Consider the following 26,317-nt stretch of genomic DNA (forward strand, 5'->3'; position numbering starts at 1 on the left):
CTTTCGGTAAATAGGTAAAGTAGTAAAGAATCCACCTGCAGTGTAGGAGACTCGGGTTCTCAGGCCAATTTCACAGGCTTCCCTGGTGGCTCAGATGGTAAAGAATCTACCTGCAATGCAGGAAATCTGGGTTTGATCTCTGGTTTGGGAAGATTCCCTGGAGAAGGGAGTGGTTACCCAATCTAGTTATTCTTGCCTGGAGAATCTCATAGACAGAAGAACCTGGTGGGCTACAGTCCATGGGGTTGGAAAGAGTTGGGCACGACTGAGTGACTTACACACACAGGCCTATTTCACAGAGTCATTTTTGAGGTCTTCACTTTTCTAAAACCTTAGCCATTACTTAAGGCCAAGTCAGGTATCTCCTCTTCTAACGTAGTTTTTTTCATGTGGATCACTTCTTAGAGCTTTATAGTTCCTAGAATTGGTCATTAATGAATTTCTTTCTCATTCTCTTTTGTTTCCTTTATGTAATTTAGTGTAACCATCTTAGGCAGACTGTGAGCTCCATAATGGCAAGTTCTAAAATCATTCCTGAACATCCCAGGTTTTCAAATTCTATGTAGTCAACATAATAACAAAAATAATGAAGATAATAGCAATAATTGCAATTTAATGACAGAATATGATTTCCCAGGCACCCTGCTGAACTCTTTACAAACACTATCTCATTCAACAACTGTCAGGAAGCATTTAACAGGAGGCTTCCTGTGTGCCGTTTTGGATCTGTCAGGAATTCTCTGCTCCTTATTAATTCCTGAATATTCAGGAATTAAGAGGAGAGGCAAGCCTCTCCCAGGACTGAGGAATCCAGGCATTTCCTTCATTAGTTTTTCTATATGGTGATAAGTACCCTCTTCCTTTTTATGAACCATATGGTAAAAGTGGTTATTTACAACTCTCTCTTTCATATGGATGATCTCATGTTTTCTTGATAACGTGTAAGTTTTGATTTTATCTCTGCTGAAAATAGCTATTTTGTAAGACAGTATAAATACCTACACAGTGTTGAATAAAACACATTTGCTCCATCAGAGCTCTGGTCCCCGTGTCTCTCTCTCTCTCTCTCTCCCTCGCTCTTTTTTTCAGGCTGATCCCCTGGAGTACAGAGGCTCTCTGAGTTCGCTTTCCTGCCCAGGCTCCTAAGACCCTCTCGAAAAGCCGCTCTGCATCTTCACCCCATCAAGAGGGTACCTGAGGACTTTGTGAACAGAGCAGGCCCCCTGCGGGGGCTTTATTGGCTTTCTGTGTAAACCAAGGAATATTAGCCTCTTTCGCTCTTTTACTTTCTTATCGTCGACTCCAGACCACCAGGTTCTGGTCCATTAAAGGACCTCAACAAACAACCTGTGAGGTAGATATTACTAGGTTCAGTTTACAGATGAGGAAACCAAGCTTCAAGGATTAAGTAGCCTGCTGGAGTCCAGTTGTAAATCAGCAGCTGCAATTTTCACCCTAGCATGTGTAATTCCAAAGCCCTTTGCAATATTGATCAAGTGCTCCCCTCCCCTACCAAGTCTGCTACCACTATCTTATAGTCATACCATGAAAGGGACACCAAGAAGAGATACATGGAGGGCCAGACTTTATTTGGACAAACTACACATATTATTTCCTTTTTTCCTTCCTGAAAGCCCCTTCATGAAGGACTGATCTCACAGAATTTCTAACCCAAGAACACTTATTTCATAAAACAAACACACTTGAGAGATAGTGGGAAAGATAGTCTTGTTTTGTTTTGGAGAGTCTTAATGCAAGCGTCTGCCTGCAATGCAGGAGACTTGGGTTCGATCCCTGGGTCAGGAAGATCCCCTGGAGAAGGAAATGGCAACCCACTCCAGTACTCTTGCCTGGAAAATCCCATAGAGAGAGAAGCCTGGTAGACTACAGTCCATGGGATTGCAAAGAGTCGGACACGACTGAGCGACCTCACTTTCAATGCCAGTGCCAGACAATAGATTAAAAGGTGTTCCCTCCAGGGATCTAGGATAATCAATCATTCTTCCCTAAATGGCATCCCAGTCAGTTTCCTCCACTCCTCTGCCCACATCCTTCTCTCTCCCCACCAATAACATTCAAGTCTCAGCAGAGGGGCCCAGAGATGGGCATGTGGGGCAGAGGCTGAGCCTCCTTCTGAGCCTTCAACCTCTTCTATCCTGGCCTCTCATGCCTATATCTTTAGGTTGATGACACTGAAAACAATGAGTCTCAGCCCTCTGCCAGACATCTAGAGGAAAGCAGGAAAGTGTCTCTAAGATATTCTTTCCTTTTTTCAGGACTCCCCTCCTCTTCACCCACTTTATCAGCATACACACACACACACACATGCATTTTAAAAAGCAATCATCTCCTTATAAGTTTCAGCATCCAATTCTGAGCATCATTTATCTTCATCCAAATTGGCAACTACCCATTATGGATGAACTGAAGAGAGAAACCTGGCCAGTCCCTGGGAAGACATGGCTTTTCTGCAGTCCCCACTGCTTTTGGCAGTCTCTTTGGGAGCAATGGGAAGACACAGGCATTTCTGTGCTCTTAAACAAGGGCCCTGCCAAGAGAGCTGGAGATTCCCTTACTGCTTTCATGCCCCTGCTAAATACTCCAGGGAAAGAGAAATCTGGGGGCCTCCATAGTTGTCATCACACCTCCTCTTGGCACTCTAAGTTGGCAGTCAGCAAGGGAAGCAAACAGGAGGGAAAAATAGTTTTCCAGTATTTTCTCTCCTTTTTTATTTCTATCTTCACAACAGAATTATTCTTTTTCCCAAAGGGAATCTGAGAAGCACAATATCCTCTTTGTTTTCATAAGACCTAGGGAAATTCCACTGGCTTCCATGGCTGGTGATCTGGTAAGGATTCAAGAGAGGAAAATGGCTTCTTGGGCATTCTGGTCAATAAGGTGTTTAGGGGAGCACTCGAGGGACTGCCAAGGGGGGAATGGAAGGGATGGTGTCTATCATCAGCTTGAACTGTAAAAGAGCTGCAGGGTGACAGGTGGTGGCAGGAATTCCAGTGGAATTGTGTGTACAGTGACTCCCCAGGAGAGCTTTCCAGCCCCAGGGGCTGGTTGCACACCCTGGCAGAAGGAAAGGCTGCAATATCACCAAGGTGAGACATTTGCCAGAGGTGCATACCAAGGCACTTGTAAAGTTGAGCCTGCTGGTTGAGTTCCAAGGACCTCTTTTTAAGTAAGACTGGGCAGAGGGAGGGGCAGCCAAGGGCAGACCATGGCAACCTCATCACCACTCCAAGGTATGGTCCAAGGAGACAACACACTCAAGAGCGCATCTAATGCAAGTTCCTTGACTCATGCTCATTGGTGGGCTGGGAACTTTGGGCTCTTTCTTGACAGAGGAAGGGTGTTCAGATCAAGGAAGCCAGAAGGACCTAGAGAATCCATCTGCTGTGTGGCTGTTGTGTAGAGAGTCATCCTACCCCTCTGGCTATCCCTCCCAGGCCAGATTTGCTATGATCCCCTCCCTTCTTCCATTCCATTCACAGAGTAATCTGAAAGGCTTCATTGAGGATTCTGGGTGGACGATGGGGAAGAGACAGCAGCCTGGACAGATAGCTATGTCTCTGACCGCATCCACAAAGACCTGCTTACATCTTCTGGAAAGAATGAGCAATGTCCTTGAGACCCAGAGTCCAAAAACAGCATAGCAGTGACGAGAATGAAAGAGATGGGGTTAGAAAGAACATGTCTTCCCTCTCTGAGTTCCTCTGTTCCCATCTGGTTCTCCCACACTGGAGGTCACACTGACAGGTCATCTGACCTGGCCTTGCTACTGGCCTTGCTGAGACGGCGCTTGTCACTCTGGTAGCCATGGGGGAGGCTGGGCCCTGGGGAGCCCTCATTGGGTAACTCTGGCTTCTGGGCATAACGGATGTGAATAAAGCCTTCTCTCGGAATCTGCTCCTGACTTCGCACCTGCTCCGTGGCCAGGTTATCTGTGTTCTGTTGGGAGGCCATCTTGTTACTGAATGGACTGAAGAATTTCCCCCCAGGGCCATTCTCCAGGCACTGATTGAAGTCAGGGGGTGGTGTGCAGCTCTGGACTATGCCGGCTGAGGGACCAGGAAGCTGGCACTCACCCATGCCTGGCTGGGACTTGACATATCGCTGCCTAATCTTTTTCCAGCCCAGGTGGTAAAGTTCAGCAAGGCTAAGGAAAAGGGACAGTCCGGCCACTGCCAGCATAAAGACAATGAAGACATTCTTTTCCGTGGGCCGGGACACATAGCAGTTGACGGGGTGGGGGCAGGGACTCCTGCGGCAGACATGCAGGGTGTCCAGGAAGACCCCGTAGAGGAGGTACTGGCCCACAATGAAGGCCACCTCCATGGTGGTGCGGATCAGGATGCTGAAGACGTAGGTGTTGAGCAGACTGCCCTGGAGGGCAATCCTTCCGTTCACTTCTTCCCAGCAGGACAGCTCTGTCTTCTCGGCCACCGGGTACTCGTAGGAGCCAGCAGCCCGAGCCTCTTTGGCCCTCTCAGCCTCCCGGAGCAGCTTCCGCTTCTCTTGCACGCGCACCATGTGCACTGCATGGCCCAGGTACACTAGTGAGGGTGTGGAGACGAAGATGACCTGCAGCACCCAGTATCGAATGTGGGAGATGGGGAAGGCCTGGTCATAGCAGACGTTCTCGCAACCAGGCTGCATCGTATCACAGAGGAAATCAGCCTGCTCATCGCCCCAGGATGACTCGGCAGCCGTGCCCAGCACCAGCATGCGGAATATGAAGAGGACTGTGAGCCAGACCTTGCCGATCACCGTGGAATGCTTGTGTACTTCCTCCAGGAACTCTCCCAGGAAGCTCCAGTCACCCATCTTGGCTCAGCAGAAGACAGGCGCCAAGACTCCTGCCAATGGGGCAGAGAGAAAAACAGAGGGATGGTTCTGGGAATGTCTGGGAAGTCCGATCATGCCCTGTGATTCCACTGACCCAAACCAGTGCATTCCTTTAGAGAGGCAACTTAGAAATCAGATTCGCCTGAAGGGCTATCCTTCTCCCCCATGCCCAGCAAAAATGAAAGAGAAGACTCAAAGGACTCCTGATAGCGAGATTAGAGTATGATTCCCACACTTTAATGGATCTAGAAATCAACTGAGATGTGTGTTAAAATGTGTGTGCATCCTGTGCTTTTGCCTCCAGAGATTCTATCCGGGAGGTCTGGGTTGGCCCCCGAAGAATCTTGATTTGCGGCGAGCAGCCTCAGTTATTCTGATGCAGATATTCAAGGACCTCACCTGTGAAATATTGGAGTAGTGTAGGACAGGAATCTGCAAGTGTGACTCTGGACTTTTGCCTCACTGAGTCTGTTTCCTTGTCTGTAAAATGGGAATAGCTACACCAGAGGATTTGAGGGTTAAAGGAGATGAGGTATGTGATATGCTGAAAATCATAGCTCACATGTTCCATATGGTTGAATGGCTGTTGGGTAAAAAATATTTTTCTGACTTCAGCAGGTAGAATTAGGTGGTAGAGAAAAAAGAGGGTGGGAGTGGCAAATCTGGCTCCTCAGGAAGCATTTTCTAGTAATCGGAGCCTTGCAGCATGGGTCAGATCTTCTGGGAGGTGGTAAAAGTGGCTCAGATGGTAAAGAACCCGCTGGGAATGTGGGAGACCTGGATTTGATCCCGGAGTTGGGAAGGTCCCCTGGAGGAGAGCATGGTATCCCACTCCAGTACTCTTGCCTGGAGAATCCCCATGGACAGAGGAGCCTGGGCGGGTGGGGGGTGGGGGCGGCTATAGTCCATGGGGTCGCAGAGTCGGACCTGACTGAGTAACTAAGCACAGCAGCACAAAGAAGACACTGAGAGGTTTCTCAGGTTCCCCAGCTGGTGAGCAGCTTCTAGTGCTGACCTGCTCCTCACTGCGGTGCAAGCATTCCAGCAGTGCCTTTCGGCTTGTCCTTCTGCACACAGAAGGCATCCACCCCCAGATCTGCCCACCTCACATCTGGAATAAATGCCTCAAACCTCCAAGTCTCACCTAGAATCTTCCCTCATCAGCTCCTTGCATATTTCATCAGCCTCATTTCCTGCTGGTCCCCAGCATGCCAGTTCCTGGAAGATTCTTGAATGCCCTCCTCGCAACCACCTCCTACATGTTTCCTCACCCCTAGCTGAATCCTATATACTCTTCAGAACTGAACCCAGTCATTGCTTCTCCAGCCCTCCCTGCTTCCTCAAGCTGAGTATCTTCAGCTCTGCAGTGACCCTGGGGACACTCAGTCCTCTCCTAACATCTTGTGATCCTCTTCCTGTCTATGTTCTTCCAGCAGGAGCTCCTTGAGAACAAGACTTGGCTTTTCCTCTGTACCATCATCACCTAGCCCAGGGTGGGGGCTTAGTAAGTCTTAGTTGAATGAATGAAGGAGGGGGTGGCAGGCGCTGATGTTTCCTACTCATGGCAAACCATTAGCAGGATAAGAAGGTCAGCTACCACTTTCTCAGCCTTCACTGCAGTTAGTTCTGCTCTGTGAGGTGAGGCGGGGGAGGGTCTAACTTGGAGGGAGTGCTCTAGAAAATGTTTTCCATCCCCCAGTAAACAGAGAGAGCCTCCTTTGAAGTCCTCTTCACCCCCACGACTGCCTGTGGACAGGTTGTGTGAGTCAAGATGCCTGAAGCTGCCCAGGGAATCTCAGAAATGCAACCGGTGCCCCAAGGCTTCTGAATCAACTCTTGACTCTTCTATGTCCAGAATTTTTACTTGATGAGCAATAAATGTTCTTATGGCTTAAGCCTTTAATCAACCAGTCCTAAAGGAAAAAAAAAAAAGAAAAAAAAAGGAGGGTGTTGAAGATAAATATTCCCTTCTTGGAATCTTAAAACCTCAGACTCTGATGGGACTTTAGAAGTTGTCAAGTTCAAACCTTAACCTTCACATCTTTGCTGCCAGCATGCCCCTTATCCTATCCCAGTTCCAGTTCTTATGCATGAAAGGAAGGAAGGACAGGACCATATTTCATGGTCCAGGCTTTGGCTTCTGAGTTGATATCTTGACAGAGACCAGCCTCCTGGCTCTGTCTTCTCCCAGCACTCCACTCCCCAACCCTGAGAGTACACAGAGTCCCTGGGAATGAAAGGGTCCGTGAGTAAGCAGAAAGGACCTTATCTCTGTTCACCTTCATATCAAAGACCCTTCCAAGTCTTGAAACCTTTTCTCTGGTTTGTGACCAGACATCTGCCCTTTTCCTCACATGATTAAGGGCCCCCTCCCAAAGTGGAAAATTGTGGAGCGTTTGTCCAAAAGGAAAATAGCTGATTAGATAAGAATTTGAATGGTCTCTGATCCCTCTGGGCACTTGCACAGTGTTCAGCACCTTCAGGGTCATCAGCACACGTGCAGAGACCAAGATGTGGCGAATGTCAGAGAGAAGGGAGGGAGAGAAGGGGAAAGAGAAGGATTAAAAAGAGGGAAAAGACAAGGGAGTGATGGAAATGGGGGAAAGAGGCTCTGTAACTGTTCAGGAAAGTCAGTTTGGGGGTTAGTTAAGTGGAGTTCAAATCCTTGTGAGTATCTGCTGAGCTTGGAGAAGTTACTGCATCTATGTCTCAATTTCCTCCCATGCAAAATGGATATACTGATATTTAGCTCATCAAGTATTATGAGGGGATACAGAAAAAGCACTTCACACAGTGCTCAGAATATAAGGACCAAATAAAAGGCAGCGATTTCTAGCAAGGAAAGTGGTGGGGAAAGACAAAAATAAGAGAAAGCGAAAGGTAGAGAGACGTGCATTATCAAGCAGAAGAAAGAAAAAGAGAAGAGGGGAGAAAGCCGAGAGAAAGAGAAAAGTCAATGAAAAAGAAACAAAACGAAACAGATGTGTATTCTTCCAGGGCAAGTTTTTCAAACTCTCCTCCATCCCTGAAGACTTTTCCCTTGATCTTCTGGCACTGTCATTCATTCCTTGCAAGTCCCCAAGGAAGCATAAAAATAGTTCAAGGCAAAGAATGTGACGCTTTGGTCTGGTCTGCCAGGAGGCTTGCCTGCTGACTCCCTCACTTGTGGTCCAAGGGGTCCCACCTGGAAGAAGTAAAAGCACAGGTACCAGAAAGGAACGCAGTCTTGATGGAATATCAGAAAGACAATCTTTGCTGTGGTTGTTTAGTCACTAAGTCGTGTCCGACTCTTTTGCAACCCCATGGACTGTAGCCTGTCAGGCTCCTCTGTCCACTGGATTTCCCAGGCAAGAATAAGGAAATGGGTTGCCATTTCCTTCTCCAGGGGATCTTCCTGACCCAGGGATCAAACCCACGTCTCCTGCACTGGCAGGTGGGTTCTTTACCCCTGAGCCTCTGGGGAAGTCTCACTGGGAGAGAACAGATACGAACTAACCGAGGAGGTGTGGACTGAGGCAGACTGGGAGCCCTGGTGGCAGTATATAGGGTGAAAAACCTCTCATCTGTAACTTCTCGGATGACTCAGACAAGCTCAGAGAAACTTCAAATTGCTGTTATGTACAAGCCGCTCAGCTTATAATAGGAAAGTTCCCTGGCTAAAGTCAATTTCTTGACTCCTGTGGGTGTCTTTGGGCTACCTACAACCTCAGCCAAAAAAAAACTTGTAGATTAGATACTCATTGAGTTTTCTGGGTGAATAGCACACAAAATACTTTGTAGATTATCATCTGTTTCTTGGCAGGAAGTGTGTTAGGAGGGCAAAGGAAGCTGCCCATGCCATGAATAAACTCTATCAAATACAAATGGTAGTATATGCCACTGCTTTGTCTGTGATCTTCACTAGCTTCCTACTGTTTATAAAGTTCAAACTATTTAACTTGCTCTTGAAATCCTCCACAGTGTGTGTATGCTCAGTCATGTCCAACTCTTTTTGGAATTTCCCAGGCAAGAATATTGGAGGGGGGTTGCCATTTCCTACTCCAGGGGATCTTCCCGACCGAGGGGTTGAACCTGAGTCTCTTGTGTCTCTCACATCTCTTGCATTGGCAGGCAGATTCTTTACCTACTTCGCTACCTGGGAAGCCCTCCCCATCCTATCTATTCTTGCTGTTCCCCTCACATACTCAATACTTAAGCTACACAACTCCCCACACACATATTTATGACCCATAATTTCTCATCTCTTTATCTTTTTTCTATATAGCTGGTATTATTTAATTTTTAATGTTTATTGGAGTACAGTTGCTCTACAATTTTGTGTTAGGCTCTGCTATCATACAGAGTAAAGTAAGTCAGAAAGAGAAAAACAAACGCCATATATTAATGCATATATGTGGGATCTAGGAAAATGGTACAGATCAATCCATTTGCAAAGCAGAAATAGAGACACAGATGTAGAGAACAAACATAAAGACATCAAGAGGGGGGAAAGTGTGGGTGGGGTGAATTGGGAGATTGGGACTGACACATACACACTATTGGTACTATCAATAAAATAGATAACTAATGACAATCTATTGTATGGCATAGAGAACTCTACTTAATGCTCTGTGGTGACCTAAATGGGAAAATCACCTCTTTATCTTGGCTTCTCATGTTCTCTTAGCCTATGATGTCCTCCCATTTCAGTCATTCATTTAATAAATTTATTGAATGTTTACCAGTTATCAGGCATCATTCAGTGAGGACAACACTGAAGATACAGCAAAAAAGGCAAGCACAGAGTCCCCGCCTTTACTGAGCTGAACTGCCTTTATTTTCCTTCATTAAGGAGAGAGAACAAACACATAATTGCAATAAAGCACAAAGTGTGTTAACATTAGGGAAATATAGGGGCCTGGGGCTCAGTGGTAAAGAATCCTCCTGCCAAAGCAGGAGACTTGGGTTTGATCCCTAGATCAGGAAGATCCCTTGGAGAAGGAAAAGGCAACCCACAGAAGAATTTTTGCTTGGGAAATCATGTGGACAGAGGAGCCTGGTGGGCTACATTCCACAGAGTCACAAAGAGTCGGACATGACTTAGAGACTAAACAACAGTGATGGAAACATAAAATAGGAGGTTGACTCTGGTTCAGGTGGGGCCTGGGCCCTTCTTAGAGCCCTGGATAGTTGGATTCTACAGCCCTTTGCAACTGATATGAGTTCTGAAGCCCCCAAGGCAAAAAGAGATAGTCCATAGAACCTGGACAAGAACATCCCAATCCAGAACATTCTTTATCCCAAGAACTTCCATGTCCTCTTTCAATGTGCCACATCGTGGGACAAAGCAAACCTTTTGGAGAAGTCATTAGGGAAGATGTTTGGTAACAGTAACATGGTGCTTGGATAAGAGGCAAAGGGCCAAAGGAAGGTTTCTGTGCAAAGTGAGCATCATTTTATTCCTTCACTTCATGTATTATATGATTAGGAATAAAATTCGGTGTCTAGTCTGGTGCTCCTCCTTATGTTGGCACTGAGGCCACCCTACACAGCCAATGTTTTTAAAGAAAACCAATTTAGAGCAGCTCAAATTAACCTAAACTCATAGCCAGCACGTCTTTCTCTGCCCCACAGTTCTGAGTGGAAACGGAGACATTGTCTCAAATTGACCTCAGCCCTCTTTGATATCTCCTGAACTCTGAAGATGCTAAATTACCATCCAGCAGTCAGGGTATACTCCCACACTGGCTTATATGCTGCCTTATACTTGTTCTCCAAAAACTTCTTGTCTATCAGCTAACCTGCACTATGTGTCCACTATTATTCTCGGTACTGAAATAATACCTCAGAGGTACCCGGCCTGTCAAAGACTAGGCAGTCAACATCTGTTTAATTAATAAACAGATCAGGGGACTTCCCTGTTGGTCTGGTGGTTACAACTCCATGCTCCCAACGTAAGGGGCACAGGTTTGCTCCCTGGTTAGAGAACTAAGATTCCACATACTGCACAAGCCCAGCTAGCCAAACAAGCAAAAACCCAGATTAGACATGATTCCTGCCCTCAAGGATATAACAGCTTTCCCTATAAGAAGGGTAGTAGACTTCTCAAAGTAAATACTTAGTATTTTTATTGCATTAGGTTTTCTTATTAGGTGCATAATAAATGATTTCTTAGTAATTGGTGGAGGAGAAGGCAACGGCATCCCACTCCAGTACTCTTGCCTGGAAAGTCCCATGGATGGAGGAGCCTTGTAGGCTGCAGTCCATGGGGTTGCTGAGGGTCGGACACGACTGAGAGACTTCCCTTTCACTTTTCACTTTCATGCATTGGAGAAGGAAATGGCAACCCACTCCAGTGTTCTTGCCTGGAGAATCCCAGGGACGGGGGAGCCTGGTGGGCTGCCGTCTATGGGGTCGCACAGAGTCGGACACGACTGAAGCGACTTAGCAGCAGCAGTGATTGGGGGAAGAATATTTGGCCTACTAATAAAGTTGCATTATCTCTGACACAGCCCCCAAATGGAGTGGGGGAGGTGAGACCCTTTCCTTGGTGGTCATCCTGCTCGCTGCAGTCCTTTAGTCTCGACTGCGACATGAACTAGGCAAGCTGCAGGTGGCAAGTGCCACCCAGCACATAGCAGAAACTGCACCTCTGTCTCTCCTGCTCAGGAAGGTGTGAGGCAGGTGAGTAAGAAGCTACTGTGAGGAGGCCTTGAAAATTCTCTTTCTTTTGTTGATTCTAGTTCTTGTCCTCTGGAACCAAACATATCAGTCCTTACAATATGTTATTTTTTAATTAATTAGTTAATTTCTTTTCGGTTGTTTTGGGTCTTTGTTGCTGCATATGGGCTTTCTCTAATTGTGGAGAATGCGGGCTACTGTCTAGCTGGGGTGAGCGGGCTTCTAATCGCGGCGGCTTCTCATTGTGGAGCGCAGGCTCTAGGGTGTGGGCTCAGTGGCTGTGGCGCACGGGCTCAGTAGCTCTGCAGCCTGTGGAATCCTTCCAGACCACGTATCGAACTCAAATCCCCTGCATTGGCAGGCAGATTCTTATTGACAATACCACCAGGGAAGTCTATAGTATACTGTGCTGCTGCTGCTGCTGCTAAGTTGCTTCAGTCATGTCCAACTCTTAGTGACCCCATGGACTGCAGCCTACCAGGCTCCTCCATCCATGGGATTTTCTAGGCAAGAGTACTGGAGTGGGGTGCCATTGCCTTCTCCACTACAGTATACTATCTAACAACAAATTCATGTCCCTACCTCAGGAGCTGGGGCTTGGGTTTAATTGTAAAACCACCGAGTTTCACACACATAATGAGAATTATTTGCCCTTCTGACTCTGTATCATCTCTGCAGCTCACCCCTGAGTTGAGTTGTCCTTGAAGATAAGGCCCATAATGATTCATCATTGGATCCTCCCCTTGAAATCTCTCTATCCTCTCTTTTCCCTTAGAGCTTAATATTGTGCCCTGAAATTGATAGGCGGATTTGTGTACTTTTTAGAAACAATGGTGGATGAATGACAGCATTCAGGTCACTCAAAACACCTAATGCCAGTAGAGGCAGCTCCCTGGGAAGCCAACCTAGGGTCACCTGCACTGTGACTATGGTGACCAGGATACCAGGGAAAGAAGAGCCACGAGCCTTCCTTCTGCCCATGAGGGAGCCCTCCACTTAACTGAACAGGACTGAGTGTGTCTACAGCAAGAGACTTGGTCACCACGGACTATTCCTTCTCCGCCTCCTCCCCGCAGATCACTGGGAAACTCATCCAAGTTTGTCAAAATTAGATTTTAAGATCACTCTGCAGAGTCTGCGTCTAATTCTGGACAATGACACATGATCTGGATAGTATCTACCAGACCTCTGGTTCTCAATAAAGATTGTTATTCATAGTAATAATAACAATCCCCTGGGCCCATGTTATAATTTCGCTCACCATGCAGTGAAATGCAGCAAGGGCAGGGTTGACTTGCTTCCCAATGAAGAGAATTCTGTTGTAAAAAGACCCAAAGGGTGTCACTTACAGGATGCCTTAGGTGTAATCTCACGTCAGCGCAGCTCAGTTCAGAAAGTGTCCATGAGCCCCAGTGCAATGCCAGATATCAAAGGTGGCTTTGTAAAGTGGAGTGTCAACTGTAACCATCATCTCAGAGCTCTTGTGAAGCTTGCTTATGATTGTACATTTTTCTAATTTTCCTTCACCCCCAATAGTTTCTCCCTAAAATAGGCTTGTAGGGAGAAGTACAGGAGAGAGTGGTCTTGATCCTCAGCCACCTCATTAATCTTTATTATCCTCGCAGATTCTCAGCTTCATTTGCTAGTTTACCCAGAGTTACACAAAAAGGTGAGAATAAAAAGAGAATCTAACACTTTTTGAGAGCCTTCTATGTGCCAGACACTGCAAGTTTTTTGATATATATTTTCTCATTTGATTCTCACAGCAACCATAGTAAGTAGGGTCTGGCCCTGTTCCCTTCTTACAGTCTTCAGTGGGGGTAGACAAGCAAGATCACTTGAGGGTGACGTGCTGGTAAGCAACGAAATTGGCATCAAAGCCAGCTCTTGTCTTTTCTGACAGCGATGCTCCTGCCTTAAGAACCGTGCTAGAATCTAAATCACCTGAAGTTCCTTTCTTTGAAAATCCTTACTGGTCGAAGAGTGGCCTCTTCTACATAAGATAACTGCTACAGGGATGTTTGTGAAATAACTATGAGACTAGGGAGTCGATTTGTACATGGTTGAGGGTAATTCTTACATTTAGAACTTTCATTCTTTTCTTGATTTAGGTTTGCAGTAGCTACTTCAGCCTCAGGGAAAGCAATCAGCTAGATGTATGATACACCTATGGCTGTTGAGTTGGGCAGAGGAGGCAATGGCAACCCACTCCAGTACTCTTGCCTGGAAAATCCCATGAATGGAGGAGCCTGGTAGGCTGCAGTCCATGGGGTCACTAAGAGTCGAACACGACTGAGCGACTTCACTTTCAATTTTCACTTTCATACATTGGAGGAGGTAATGGCAACCCACTCCAGTGTTCTTGCCTGGAGAATCCCAGGGATGGGGGAGCCTGGTGGGCTGCCGTCTATGGGGTCGCACAGAGTCGGACACAACTGAAGCGACTTGGCAGCAGTAGCAGCAGCACTGAGTTGGGCAGTCTGGGCAACTTTCTCAGAATGAGAAGTCCAGGGGGCCTGGGCCCCTGAATCTTAATCTCTAGAGAGGGGAGGAGGAGTTAGAGGTGAGAGAGAGGGAGAAGGAGACAGATGGAGGAGATTAAGTATCACTTTAGTTTTCCTTTTACTCCGGCCAAGGGCAGATAATTAACTCCTCTTTAAATTTAATTATTTGATTCTGGCAAGGACAGAGTGGGCCATTCAGAGATCCTGCTGGCCGACAGTTGTTTCAAAGCCAAGGAGGTAGAAGGGAGCAGGCAAAGTAGAGAAAGAGCATTATGCTAGGATAAGTAATCTTCTTAAAATGTTAGAAGACATATTTACAAGGAATAGATGGGAGGGAATGGCAAATGGAGATATTGAATTACAATGAAATATTGGGAGGTCTTTATTATCCCAGAAGGGGTCGATTGATACTTGTGTGGTTATTAATGAAAAATACATTTATGGAATGCTTTATTATTTCCAACAGCTTGTCATCGATTCATAGTACAGTAGAGCTAAAAGGAATCTAGGAATCTAGGGATCAATCAAAATCAACCCCTTATTTCTCAACCCAAGATGAAGACCAGGGTCCAGGGAAGTTAAGCAGTAGTAATAACAGAAACCACTATCTGAGTGTTTTCCACTTGTGAAGCATTTTACAAGTCCACTTTCTAACTCTTACATTAGCCTTGCTAGGAAACCAGTATTATCCCATTTTAGAGCTGAGAAAACTGAGACTCAGAGTTTAAAGAACTTGTACAGAGTCACACAAGTAGCAAATGCTGTGTAGGAGACGTGAACTTGGTCTACCTGACTTCAAAGCCTGCCTCTAAAAGGGAAGGAAAAGCAAAGAGGCCTTAGGACTGACAGGACTGACAGCTGGTGACAAAGCCCTGACTGGAGCTCTAGTGTCTTAACTGCACAAGCAGGGCTTTTTCCCACTTTCCCATAAGAGGCCCAGGGTTTTTCCTTTTAGCCTCTGGTTCATTGGCTGGCCATCCCCTGCATATGCTGTTCCTAGAATTGATGATCACATGGAGTCCTCAGCCCACAGTGGTCAGGATTCCCAGATTCCTCAGCATCTGCCACCGTTTGGCCAGAAATCACATATAGAAAGTTATTTCCTTTTTTAGCCAGTAAACGCTCTTGGCTGCGACACTGTCTACCACTGGGTTCTCAGCTGGCCAAACAGCAGGCGCTGGAGTTCCATTGATGTCAGATTGCAACAAGAGCAATGGGAACTGAAATAGTTAGGTGGTAGGACTCATGGTCCCTCAGAAGAGTGGGATTTGAGCCTGCCTCCATCACTGTCTAGTAGTGTGACCTCAGGCAAGTCACATAACCTCTCAATTTCTTCCTCATTTGTAAAGAGGGAATGTTTCCTCATGGGGATTAAACAGTGTGTGAATAAGTGGAAACATCTAGAACCGTAATAGGCACGTAGTAGCCACTCAGTGATGTAGTTCCTTGTTTTCTGCCATTTCCAGTAAAAACTCCTCTGAAATATGACCCAGCGAGCCAACTTGACTCAGCATTTGACAGGAGCAGGCCGGCTAGAGGGACTCAGCACGGACCGCCCCCATGTGCTACCAGGTGGGGGAGGGTGACTGTCAGAGTGAGGAAAACATGGGCAATGGGAAGGATATTAATTTAACTCTACATCAGTTCTGTCATTCGGTTTAAAGAAGAGTGGTGGGAGGAGAGGAAAAGGCGTGTAGTGATCCACTCCAATCACGCTCCATTTATACTCATCATCAGTCCAGCCTGCCTCCCAACTTCCCTTTAACTCAAGATTTTGGGTCTGGAGATGGACTCCATGAGTCCATATTATGAAATGTGCGCTTCATGTAATTCCTCCTTTCTGGGGAGCTGCAGCGCTTAGGAATCTAATCACCAAACCAAAGGCACATCCACAAGGGTAGCTTTGAAGGTGACTCAGTTTTCCACGAAAGGGAAATAGGAGGTTGTGTTCTCTGTGATCTGAGGGGAAGAGGCATCTTGACCCTTTACGACACCTGCACTTCCAAGTTCTCAATCATGGAGATGCCAGGTTGGATTCAGCTTCTAGAAGTCCTCTGTGGACAAGAGCCTCAGAAGACAGGCTCTTTCTCGTTCCAGCTATTTCATTGTGACTCCAGACAAGATATTCCCTCTCCCTGAGCCTCAGTTCAGTTTAACCTCTAGGTAAAACAAAGAGGTTGAGCTGGACGACTGCTTAGGCCCTTCCAAGTCTATTAGAACATCAGGGGAATTTGTGACTTGCCCAGTTGTGATCATCTGGCAAATTAGTGGCAAAGTCAAGAGGCAAATCCAGATTTTCTAATTCCCAACTTAAAGGTCAGCAAAGGTAGACTCAGAAAAAAAAAACAAAACAATCTGTGGTCATAAAAACCAGGCAGTACCTTCAGAATTTCAAGTCATGGTGAGCCTTCACTATAGAAAGACTTTTGCTTAAAACGAGACTCAATTCAAGAGATTTGGACTGAGCACCAGGTGACCTGTATTCTCCTCTATTGTTCTATCATTCATTGAGCAGTTACTGTATGGTAGCCATTTAAAATACATCGTTTTATTTACTCTTCATAAAACTTTACAAGGAAAGTATGTATTCACTTTGACAGATGAAACTGAGAATCAAAGACATTAAATCATTTCCCCAAGGTTTATACAGTTGAAATTCTAACCCGAATGTGATTCCTTTTGCCCTGCCCCTGAATTAGAGAAAATCTAAAAAAAGACTCTGATGCTGGGAGGGATTGGGGGCAGGAGGAGAAGGGGACAACAGAGGATGAGATGGCTGGATGACATCACTGACTCGATGGATGTGGGTCTGAGTGAACTCTGGGAGTTGGTGATGGACAGGGAGGCCTGGCGTGCTGCGATTCATGGGGTCGCAAAGAGTCAGACACGACTGAGCGACTGAGCTGAACTGAACTGAAGATCTTTCTGTGTTATTTCAGTACCTCTGATTCCGAGGCCTCCTGACTCCCTTTCCTTATGAAGGTGAGTGGATTACTAAAGGCTGAATTTTTCTTGCCCATTGTTTGCTAGCATGTCAGAAACAATTGATTCACACAATGGCATCAAACTGTCCTTTGCCAGGAACCAGCAACTTCTGCCTATTGAAAGTGAAGTCAGCTAATTTCCTATGAGTCCTGAAGCTTTCCTGAAAAAGTGGGCATCTCTCCCCTTCAGTCAGTTCAGTCCTGGAGCCCAAACACAGAGAGTTGCTGGACTCCAAGGTGGGTGAGATCTTTCCTGGGACAGATGACAGAGCCTGGGCCTTGCGTTTCCCTAACCCTGAGGACTGTGAGTCTTCTAGTTCCTGTCTGATTGATCCACACCGACAGGCTCCCTGCTCTGTTTTGACCAGCTGGTCCCAGAGGCAGGATCAGCCAGGACTCATGAGGCCAGGCTGCCCTGTGGTAGCCCTGCTGGCTGTGAGAGCCCAGAAGCCTCCACTGCGTGTGCCCCCAACCAGCCGGCGGAGATGAAGAGGAGCAGGTGGAGAGTGGTGCCACTGCCAGGAAGCAGGACTGTAGAGATACTTACATGCAAGAAGCAGGGAGGTTTGGGGGGAAATGGAAACTCAGAAAACACAGCCAAGGATGGGAGGCAGAAGAGCCCATGGTGTGAGTGAGCTGAGTATGGTGTCCTTCCAATTGCACTGGCCCTGGCTCTCTCTGTCATTTCCAACAAACCATTTCCCTTTTCTGAGCCTTGTTTTCCTTACTTGCCAAAGGAAACCTAGGAGACTACTTCCAATTCTAAAGGCCTAGGACTTCAGGGCAGCATCTGGAGTGGGGGACAGGAGCTAACGGACAAGAACAATAACCGGTTTCAACAACCCAGCAAGAACATCTCTGGAATTCCAGGCAGTGGCCAAGCAGGGAACACGGCTGTGTCACTGCCATGGCTCTGTGAACGTCATGAGTCTGGGGAGGGGACACCCCAGGGTGCCAGTTTGGAAGCCAGGAAACTCATGTCCTGGTATGGTTTGCTGTATGCCAGTGGTCGCTGGGGCTGCTCCTTGGTCGCCAGCAAGGGAGGAAAAGGCTTGGAGAGACAGCGGGGGGCGCAGGCGCTGAACAGCAGTGGTGCCCTAGGGACCCTGGCTGGAGGGTGGCAGGTTCAGAGCTGTCCCTGGTGAGCAGCAAGTCAGGGGCTGGGCCGGGCTATGACTCCCAGGTCAGTGGGTGGAAGAGATGGAGGCCACTTGGCCTGATGATGGAAAAGTCAGGCTGGGATGCTGTAAATACCAGCTTATGTCCCCAGCCGTGAGCCCACTGCCCCAGGCAGATGGAGGTGGCCTTGGTCTCTTCTCTGTCCAATGTCACTGGATCCCTCTCAGGTCCCCTACTCCCTGCCTGGTGTCCTGTCTTGTCTCAGGCCAGTCAGACCCTGTGTGCCAGAGCTGTGTTCAGAAAACAGCTCGGTGAGATGCTGAGGAGTCAGAACCAGGAAGTCCTCCATTATGATGGGATATTGAGAGAAGAAATGAAGGAAAAACTGAGCCGAGGTGCAGTAAGGATGTCAAATCCTTTGTCGGGCTTCCCTTCTGCGGTGTTTCTGAGGTGCATTTGAGCTTAGGAATTTCAGCCTTGGACAATGTTACTGCTGACGGTAATGAGAGGGATCCTGTTACTTCAAACCTTCTATCTTATAGCTGAGGAAAGTGAGGCCCAGAAGGGGAATTGTCTGGTCCAAGATCACAAGCCCCTCAGTGCAATAGAACCCAGGTCTCTTGGCCCCCCGAGCCCCGGTCCCTTCATCACATGCTTGAAAGGGAGATGAAGGAGCCAACAGAAACCTTCCTGCCCTGTGCCCAGGAGGAAAGGAGACCTCTCATGGGTCCTTCTCCCGGGCTTTCTCTCTGGGTCTCACCAGCCTCTTTGCTCCAGCACGAGGGGCCAGATTGCTGACAATGTACAGCAGGGACATGATACTCCACAAGAAATCAGGCAGGGAATATTTTTAAACCATCCAACATGCCTTAAGGGGGGAAAAAAATCAAAACACCCTCTAGATGCTGTGGAAACATTTCAAAAGATTCCAAGCCTAGAGGAAGCATCGTAAAACAGTGATGGTTTGAGTTTTTAAAGGGCCAATTCCAGTCTTCACGAAAGTTCCTGGAAATGGCCTGGTGTCCTGCTTAGCAGATACCCCTGGAGCATGGAGACTCTGTGAGAGGCAGACAGATGGCAGAGGCCCTCCACTTGCATTTCTGCAGCTCCTTCTAAATCAAGTACGTGATTTATCTACTGCTTCCTAAGCTATCCTCTTTAATATACCCAAAGCTGACCATCATAGGGGCTGGTGGTGAGAGAGGCAGGAGAGAAACCCACAGGTGCAGAGAAAGAGCTTTGTTGTGATCAGCCTGTAATTCAAGACTTTTCCTCTGGCTCTTTCCCATCAATTGGTAGTTTTAGCTCTTAAAATCCAGGTTTACTCTTACCTTCTTCTCCTCCTCCTCCTGTCTGGAATTCCCGTAGGCTTCTTGGTTCTCTGGCCGCCTGTCCTCCGCTGCCCACTCTTCCTCGCTCTCCAGCCTGTCAGTCGCTCCTCTCCCACCCTCTTTTAATCGCTATCTGTCACCCTCCCTCCGCCCACTTCTTCCTACTCTTTCTCTCTCCTCCCACTTCCCCCTCAGGATCTCTCCCTCCCCTCTCCCTTTTGTGCTCCTAGGATCTTTGCTTATTTAAAAAGTTTTCTCCCCTTGACCTGCTTGCAGCCTTTCCACACCAGGTTCTCCCCAGAAGGAGACTGAGCCCTCCCCCTCCCCGCTGGCCCTCCCCCTGTCATTGTCCCCGCAGTCCTCAAGCTAGCCCTCTCTCCTTCAGGCTGGTGGTGCGGTGGTGCTAGTCTTTGCCTGCCCACCCCCTGCCGAGCTGCTTTCCTGGGGCATCAATGGGAAAGCCGGTACTACCCCAGAGATCCCTCTTCCCCATCCTTTTCCTGTTGTCAGAAAAATGGACTGTGCATTCACAGAGCACGTTTTTCAGGGATGTCTACTATGCCCACATCAGTGAGCTGAACACAGAAAACATGCTCTCACAAATCACAAACACCAGCACCCAGAATAGACACCAGGGGTCACCGGAAAGCTCCAAAGGGCAGGGAGAGGGCATCTCCACTGCCCAGGACTACTCTCTCCTCCTCTAATGCAAACAGAATACTTTTACGTGTCAGGCACTGGGATAGGAGTGAGATAGATATGGATATAGACATAATATCACAAGCTAGAATCAAGATTGTGGGGAAAAATATCAACAACCTCAGATAGGCAGATGATACCTCTCTAAAGGCAGAAAATGAAGAGGAACTAAAGAGCTTCTTGATGAGGATGAAAGAGGAGAGTGAAAAAAACTGGCTTAAAACTCAACATTCAAAAATCTAAGATCATGGCATACAGTCCCATCACTTCATGGCAGATAGATGGCGAAACAATGGAAACAATAACAGACTTTATTTTCTTGGGCTCCAAAATCACTGCAGATGGTGACTGCAGCCATGAAATGAAAAGATGCTTGCTTCTTGGAAGGAAAGATATAACAAACCCAGACAGTGTATTAAAAGATAGAGACATCAGTTTTCAGACAAAGGTCCATCTAATCAAAGCTATGGTTTCTCCAGTAGTCATGTATGGAGGTGAGAGTTGGACTATAAAGAAAGCTGAGTGCCAAAGAATCGATGCTTTTGAACTGGTGGTGTTGGAGAAGACTCTTAAGAGTCCCTTGGGTTGCAAGGAGATCAAACCAGTCAATCCTAAAGGAAATCAACTATGAATATTCATTGGAAGGACTGATGCTGAAACTGAAGCTCCAATACTTTGGCCACTTGATACAAAGAACTGACTCATTAGAGAAAACCCTGATGCTGCGGAAGATTGAGGGCAGGAGGAAAAGGGGCCGACAGAGAATGAGATGCTTGGATGACATCACTGACTCAATGGACATTCTGAGCAAACTCCAGGAGATAGTGAAAGACAGGGAAACCTGGAGTGCTGTAGTCCATGGGGTCTCAAAGAGTCGGACAGGACTTAGCAAATGAATAACAATAGGGCCAACCTATGCTAAGTGGGAAACAAGATTGTCCCTTGTCCACAAGAGGCTGCTATTCTAGTTGCAGAAAAGAGCTATTCAGATAAAGCAGTTAGTATAAAGGCAGTATCTATATGTATTTATCTTCAATGCATAATGATATAATAAAGTGTTAAATTGGGTGAGGAAAACATCATTTGGACAACATGTTCATTAGAGTGATGTCTGATATGGTGAAGGGGGCAGGGAAAGGCATGTTTACTGAAGGCCTTCTGAGTATCAGGCATTCTCACCTCACAACACTTCAGGGTAGATAACGCTGTTATTATTTCCATTTTACAGAAAAGAAAATTCAGAGTCAGAGAAGTTTAATAACTTGCCCAAGATTATTCAGTTAGTAAGTGGAGGAAAGGTCTGCCTGATGCTAAAGGCCAGGCACTTTCTCCCCATGGCTATAGAGGAAATTCTCATGAAGCCTGTTTACCTGGTCAGAGAAGTGGGGCACAGGACCCTCCAGCTGGAAGCAAACAGACCTGCAGATGCTGCAAGAAGGATGGGCTCCAGCCCTTGCAGGAGAGGTTGTCTTTGACCATGACTGTGAGTCCAGCGGGTCCAGCACCACCTGAGGTTTCCAGGAAGAGACCAATCATTTTCTCTACGAGTCTTTTAAGGAGGCATTTTGAAAAGTGCTTCTGTTTTGCTTCTCCTGATAGGCAAGAGGGCAAATGAATAGACCTTTCAGTGTCTCCTCTACTCAATGTGTCCCTGACTCCATCAGTTTCCTTCCCAAGATGCTGGGGTCTAGATGTTTAAACAGCCACTCTCCTTAGAGCCTATAAGGGCAACACATGCAAATAAGTTCTGTCAGCATCTCCTTTCAAGAGTGATGAGTCCCTCTTGCCTCATTGGAGGGTGTTAATGGGTCACTGGAGCCCTGGTTTGTGGGCTGAGGTCACACACTTTTCTGCCAGTGGAGATTCAGACACCATAGTCGTAAGCTGTCCCCTTAAAGACATACTTTCCAGTGGTTAAAATGAGCAAGAACACCCTGTTCCAAGAAGCAGAAAGCAAAAGAAACGCAGACTTCCTTGCCCCTGCTACTCTGGTCTACAAATCTACTCTCAACAGATCTCAAGCTTTAGACCCCAAGAAAAGGCCTGAGTCAAAATCAAGCCTTCTCTTGGGCTTAAGGCAGTTGAGATTTTTTGGGGATTCCAAAATTAAGAACTCTGTGATGGGCTTGTACCTGCAGCCTCCATGGAAATGAGAAGAGGAGGAGGAGGAATCCAGGATCAGCCAAGCCTGATGCTCTCCCACTGAAGCCAGGGCATGAAGACAACAGCTGGATGCAGCGTCACTGGGCCTCTGTGAATCCCAGGTCATTGCATCCACAAAAATTGGGATCTTCTTCTGGGAAACGTTAGAATGGCCTTTGTCCTCTAGATCTGAATGGAAGTCCTTGAAAGCAAGAAGGCTGGGAATTTTATTTCAATTGAAACATCAGCAGAGCACCTGGAGCACACCTTTCTCTTCTAACAAATTATACATTCTTGGTCTATCCACACCTACCCACCTCACAAGGACTAAAAAGTACTTGCTTCTCCTTTATTCTAAAAGATGTTTTCAGTCAAGTCCATAGTATCTAGGTGATCTATTGGCAAGTATCTTAAAATACAAGGTCAAGAAACTTTCCATCACATATGCCATTAATGCAAGTGCCTGCAGACACATCACTCAAAAGAGAGACATTTCCTTGCATGTGAAATAGACATAACACCCCAGGCCTGTCTTAATCATCCAGCCAATAATAATAAAAAGCAAACTCATGAGCAAAAGTTTTATATCTCCTCCCAAATTGGTGTCCTCCTGGAGTCAAGTTATTATGCAAGATTAGAGGCATTTATAAGACTAAGACTCTCCCCTGTTTTCTGTTTTAGTTTTCTTTCTCTCCCACCCCTCTGCCCTCCATCCCAAAGGTTAATCTCATGTTCAGATAGCTAAATACCCATGGTAGAAAACACAGGACTCAGGGCAAATAAACTTATGGTTACAGTGCTTGGGTCCAGATCTTAACTCCATTCAGCAGCCATGGGTCCTCCTTTGCCGTGTGGGGACTCATTTGGAACATCAGAGTTGGTATGAAGAGTAAGTTGAAGACATTTGAGATTCACTAGGCAGAAAGAAGGCTTCTCGGAGTTTCCCTTATCTGACTAGAAGCAGCAGCTTCTGGGAAATGAGACTACTATAAATCCCTTCTCCAGGGAAATTTCATGGCCATGAAGAAGACAGAACTATCACTCTACTTGCATAAACAAACATTATCACAAACTTTCTTGTCTCCCATTTGTTCTCCTAAATACCTGTTTGTCTTTTCTAAGGAAACCTGTTTATTCCTCCCATAGAACTATATTCTCCCTGCCTCCCCACCCCACCACCCCGCTCCGCTCCGTCTCTTCTCTAAATTAAATATGTAAGCCTCTAACTTTAACCATTTAGTGACCTAACTACTTTTGTTAGCTCCCCTATGCATTTGGGATAAAAATCTTTTTTTGTGCTATTAATCTCTTTCCTGAGTTTAATTCACGGGCTACTCTGCCCACCCCCACTCCCCCAGCCCAAGTACTGAAACTAAAGGACAGAGGACAATTTATTTCTCCCTGACAGCCACACTTGGTCCACTTTTAAAATAAGGACAATGATAGTACCTATTAAACCTATAGATTATTTATGACGATCGAATGAGATGTATATCATGTTTAGCTTATAGTGAGTGTTAAATAAATATTCTCTCATGTGTAAAATACAGAGAGATCTGTTCTGAAGATCAAAATTAAATTATAGATGGGAGAATACTTTGGAAAGAGAAAAAAAATTAACAATGGAACATGGTGTTATCACCATTATAGTAGCTATAACTATTATAGCCACCATTATTGCCTCCTCTAAGCAAGGCCACCAGATATGGCCACACAGATATGCACTGCACACATCCAAAGTTACCATTCACTGAAAACCATCCCTTTGTACTCCGGAACACATGACGCGTGCATTTCCAGCAGACCTGTACTTGCCTCACGGCATCCTCCTCCCAGAGTCTGAGGAACATCACTGTTCTGTAGAGTCATTTATTCACTTATCATTAATTCAGTGAAGGTATACCGAGGACCTACTATGTGTGAGGACAGGGCATACAAAGATATATGAGAGAGAAATTCTGTCCTGATGCTCCCCATGACTGGATAGAGCCCTGTGTACCAGTAAGCTGAATGCAGTGTAATTAGTGCTAATGTTGACATATGCAGCACAACTGGGCCTCCCTGTGGCTCAAATGCTAAAGAATCTTCATGCAATGTGAGAGACCTGGGTTCAATTCCTGGGTCCGGAAGATCCCCTGGAGATGGGAATGGCAACCCACCCCAATATTCTTGCCAGGAGAATCCCATGGACAGAGGGGATGGGCAAACTACTGAGCCTCAATGTCCTGGTCTATAAAATGGTCATAACACCATCTTCACAAGTTTATTCTTTGGACACCAATACACCTTTGTTACTCTTGCAAGCTCTGGGATGGAGGTGAGATCTCAGAAGAGAGTCAGAGGCACCAAGGTGCCTTCCATCCCCAGACAGATCTTACATCCCCAGAATTGCTTGCCCACCCTTCTTTCTGGAGCCTCTGGGACTTTTCACCCAAAGGAGATCTTGCTACTGAGCAAGGAGCATTGTGCAAGTGACCTGGTGAGCTCAGCCCTTCCTGGGCTGCAGCGCCTTCATTTGTAAAGGAGGAATTCTGAGGCTATCAGAAAGGAAGTCAAATTGTTTTCGGAAAAACAATAGCAAAGTAACTACAAGTCATTAGCTTCCTCCCTGGGGCCAGAAATCAAGCTCGTCTGGGAAGCTGAAAGGATTGGTAGAGCTGTTTACCTAAAGACCTCTGAACAGGACCCATAAATTAATTCCTGGGCATGACTTTCTGGAATGAGAGGAGGTGAGTCATGGAAGTGGGAGAATGCCTGAGAGTGGAGAAGAGATTTTTTATTTGTTCACGGCACGGCTGAATCGCTGATTCTGGCTTGCCTTTTCTGGTCCTCTGGGTGTGGGTTTCATTTGGATACGCATGTGTCAGTGGGCATCTGCCCTCTGACATGGCTCTTAGTAAGTTTCTTCCCAGAGCAGAAAGCTAAAAAGAAAGCCCTGTTCCTGCCCTCCCCCTGGAGGCCTCTGGGGAGCCAATTGCTTCTCAGTCAGGATGCTCTAGAAATTCCTCCCTGGACAGGAGTGTCCTCAGTAGCAGGAACAGACCAGAGTTAGGATCCAGGATCATGACTTCTTAGAGGAGTGTCCCACAGGTATCAAGGACTCACTGGAGCTGGGAGAGAACTTAAAGAGAGACTGAACCAGATGCGGATACTGAGGCCCCCAGTGGGGAAGCAGCTTGTCCAAGGTCAGCAGCAGAAGCCAGCCGTTTAGAGTTTAGCCGGAGGGTTTTAATTGAATATTACACTCATGGACCTCTAGAAGACTTATGGTGGGTTTCATGGGGCTGAGAAACTCCTATATTCATACACAAAGCTTTAGGGGAAGAGGGACCCTGTTCTTGATCTGATTCACAAAACACCCTTGCCTCAGAAAAGGGCAAAGATCATTGCTCTAGGTCTAGAAGGTCAAGAAAGGTTATTTGCCACTAACCTCCAAAGTAATTGAAATGACCAACAAATCTAACAGAAGCCAACATGTTCACCCTTTCCCCTGACCTAGAAGTATGTTAGCAAACAGGACGAAACCTGTCCCATTGACACGAGGAGAATTTCTCTGCTCAAGGTCTGGAAAGGCCCTATGAGATCAGCTTGACCACTGCTTCCTTTTTATAACTTTAAACTTGCACAGCTAGCCAAGACCAGCATCCAACTTTCATCACACCTCATCCAGCACTCTTTTCACTGCCTCATAAGGTTTCCAAGTGTTTATTAGGCACCTTCTGGATGGTCACGAAATTGTCCCAAATGCTAGAGGAGCTTCAGGATTACAAAGTCTAACTCTTACCTCAATGAATTTGTAAATGTGTTGGGAAAATGAATAAAAGAATTATATGCTCCTTAAGCTTCTCCCAACAATTAAGGAAAGGTACGTAAGTGTACCAGTCAGGGTTCTGCAGAGAAACAGAACCAATAGGATATAGAGATGGAAAGACATATAAGAAAAGATCTATTATAAGAATTGGCTCACAAAATTACGGAGGCTAAGAGATGCTGCAATGTGCCATCTGCAAGCTGAGCAACCAGG

The 26,317-nt window shown here is 46.5% G+C and overlaps 1 protein-coding gene across 2 annotated transcripts; it reads right to left on the minus strand.

Annotated features, from left to right (window-relative positions):
• GJA5 (gap junction protein alpha 5) lies at positions 1,100-19,598 on the minus strand. 2 transcript variants are annotated; one of them, XM_005677755.3, is made up of 2 exons: positions 19,453-19,598; positions 1,100-4,865 (listed from the first exon to the last, which is right to left on the minus strand). In XM_005677755.3, exon 2 carries the CDS (start codon positions 4,831-4,833, stop codon positions 3,754-3,756), a length of 1,080 nt encoding a protein of 359 aa, XP_005677812.1. In that variant the 5' UTR covers positions 4,834-4,865; positions 19,453-19,598; the 3' UTR covers positions 1,100-3,753. The 2 variants fall into 2 exon arrangements, with proteins under 2 accessions (XP_005677812.1, XP_013817922.1); XM_013962468.2 differs by lacking the exon at positions 19,453-19,598 and adding an exon at positions 5,999-6,786.

The sequence above is a fragment of the Capra hircus genome, chromosome 3, assembly GCF_001704415.2.
Source record: "Capra hircus breed San Clemente chromosome 3, ASM170441v1, whole genome shotgun sequence".
In the NCBI taxonomy this organism is placed as follows: domain Eukaryota; kingdom Metazoa; phylum Chordata; class Mammalia; order Artiodactyla; family Bovidae; genus Capra; species Capra hircus.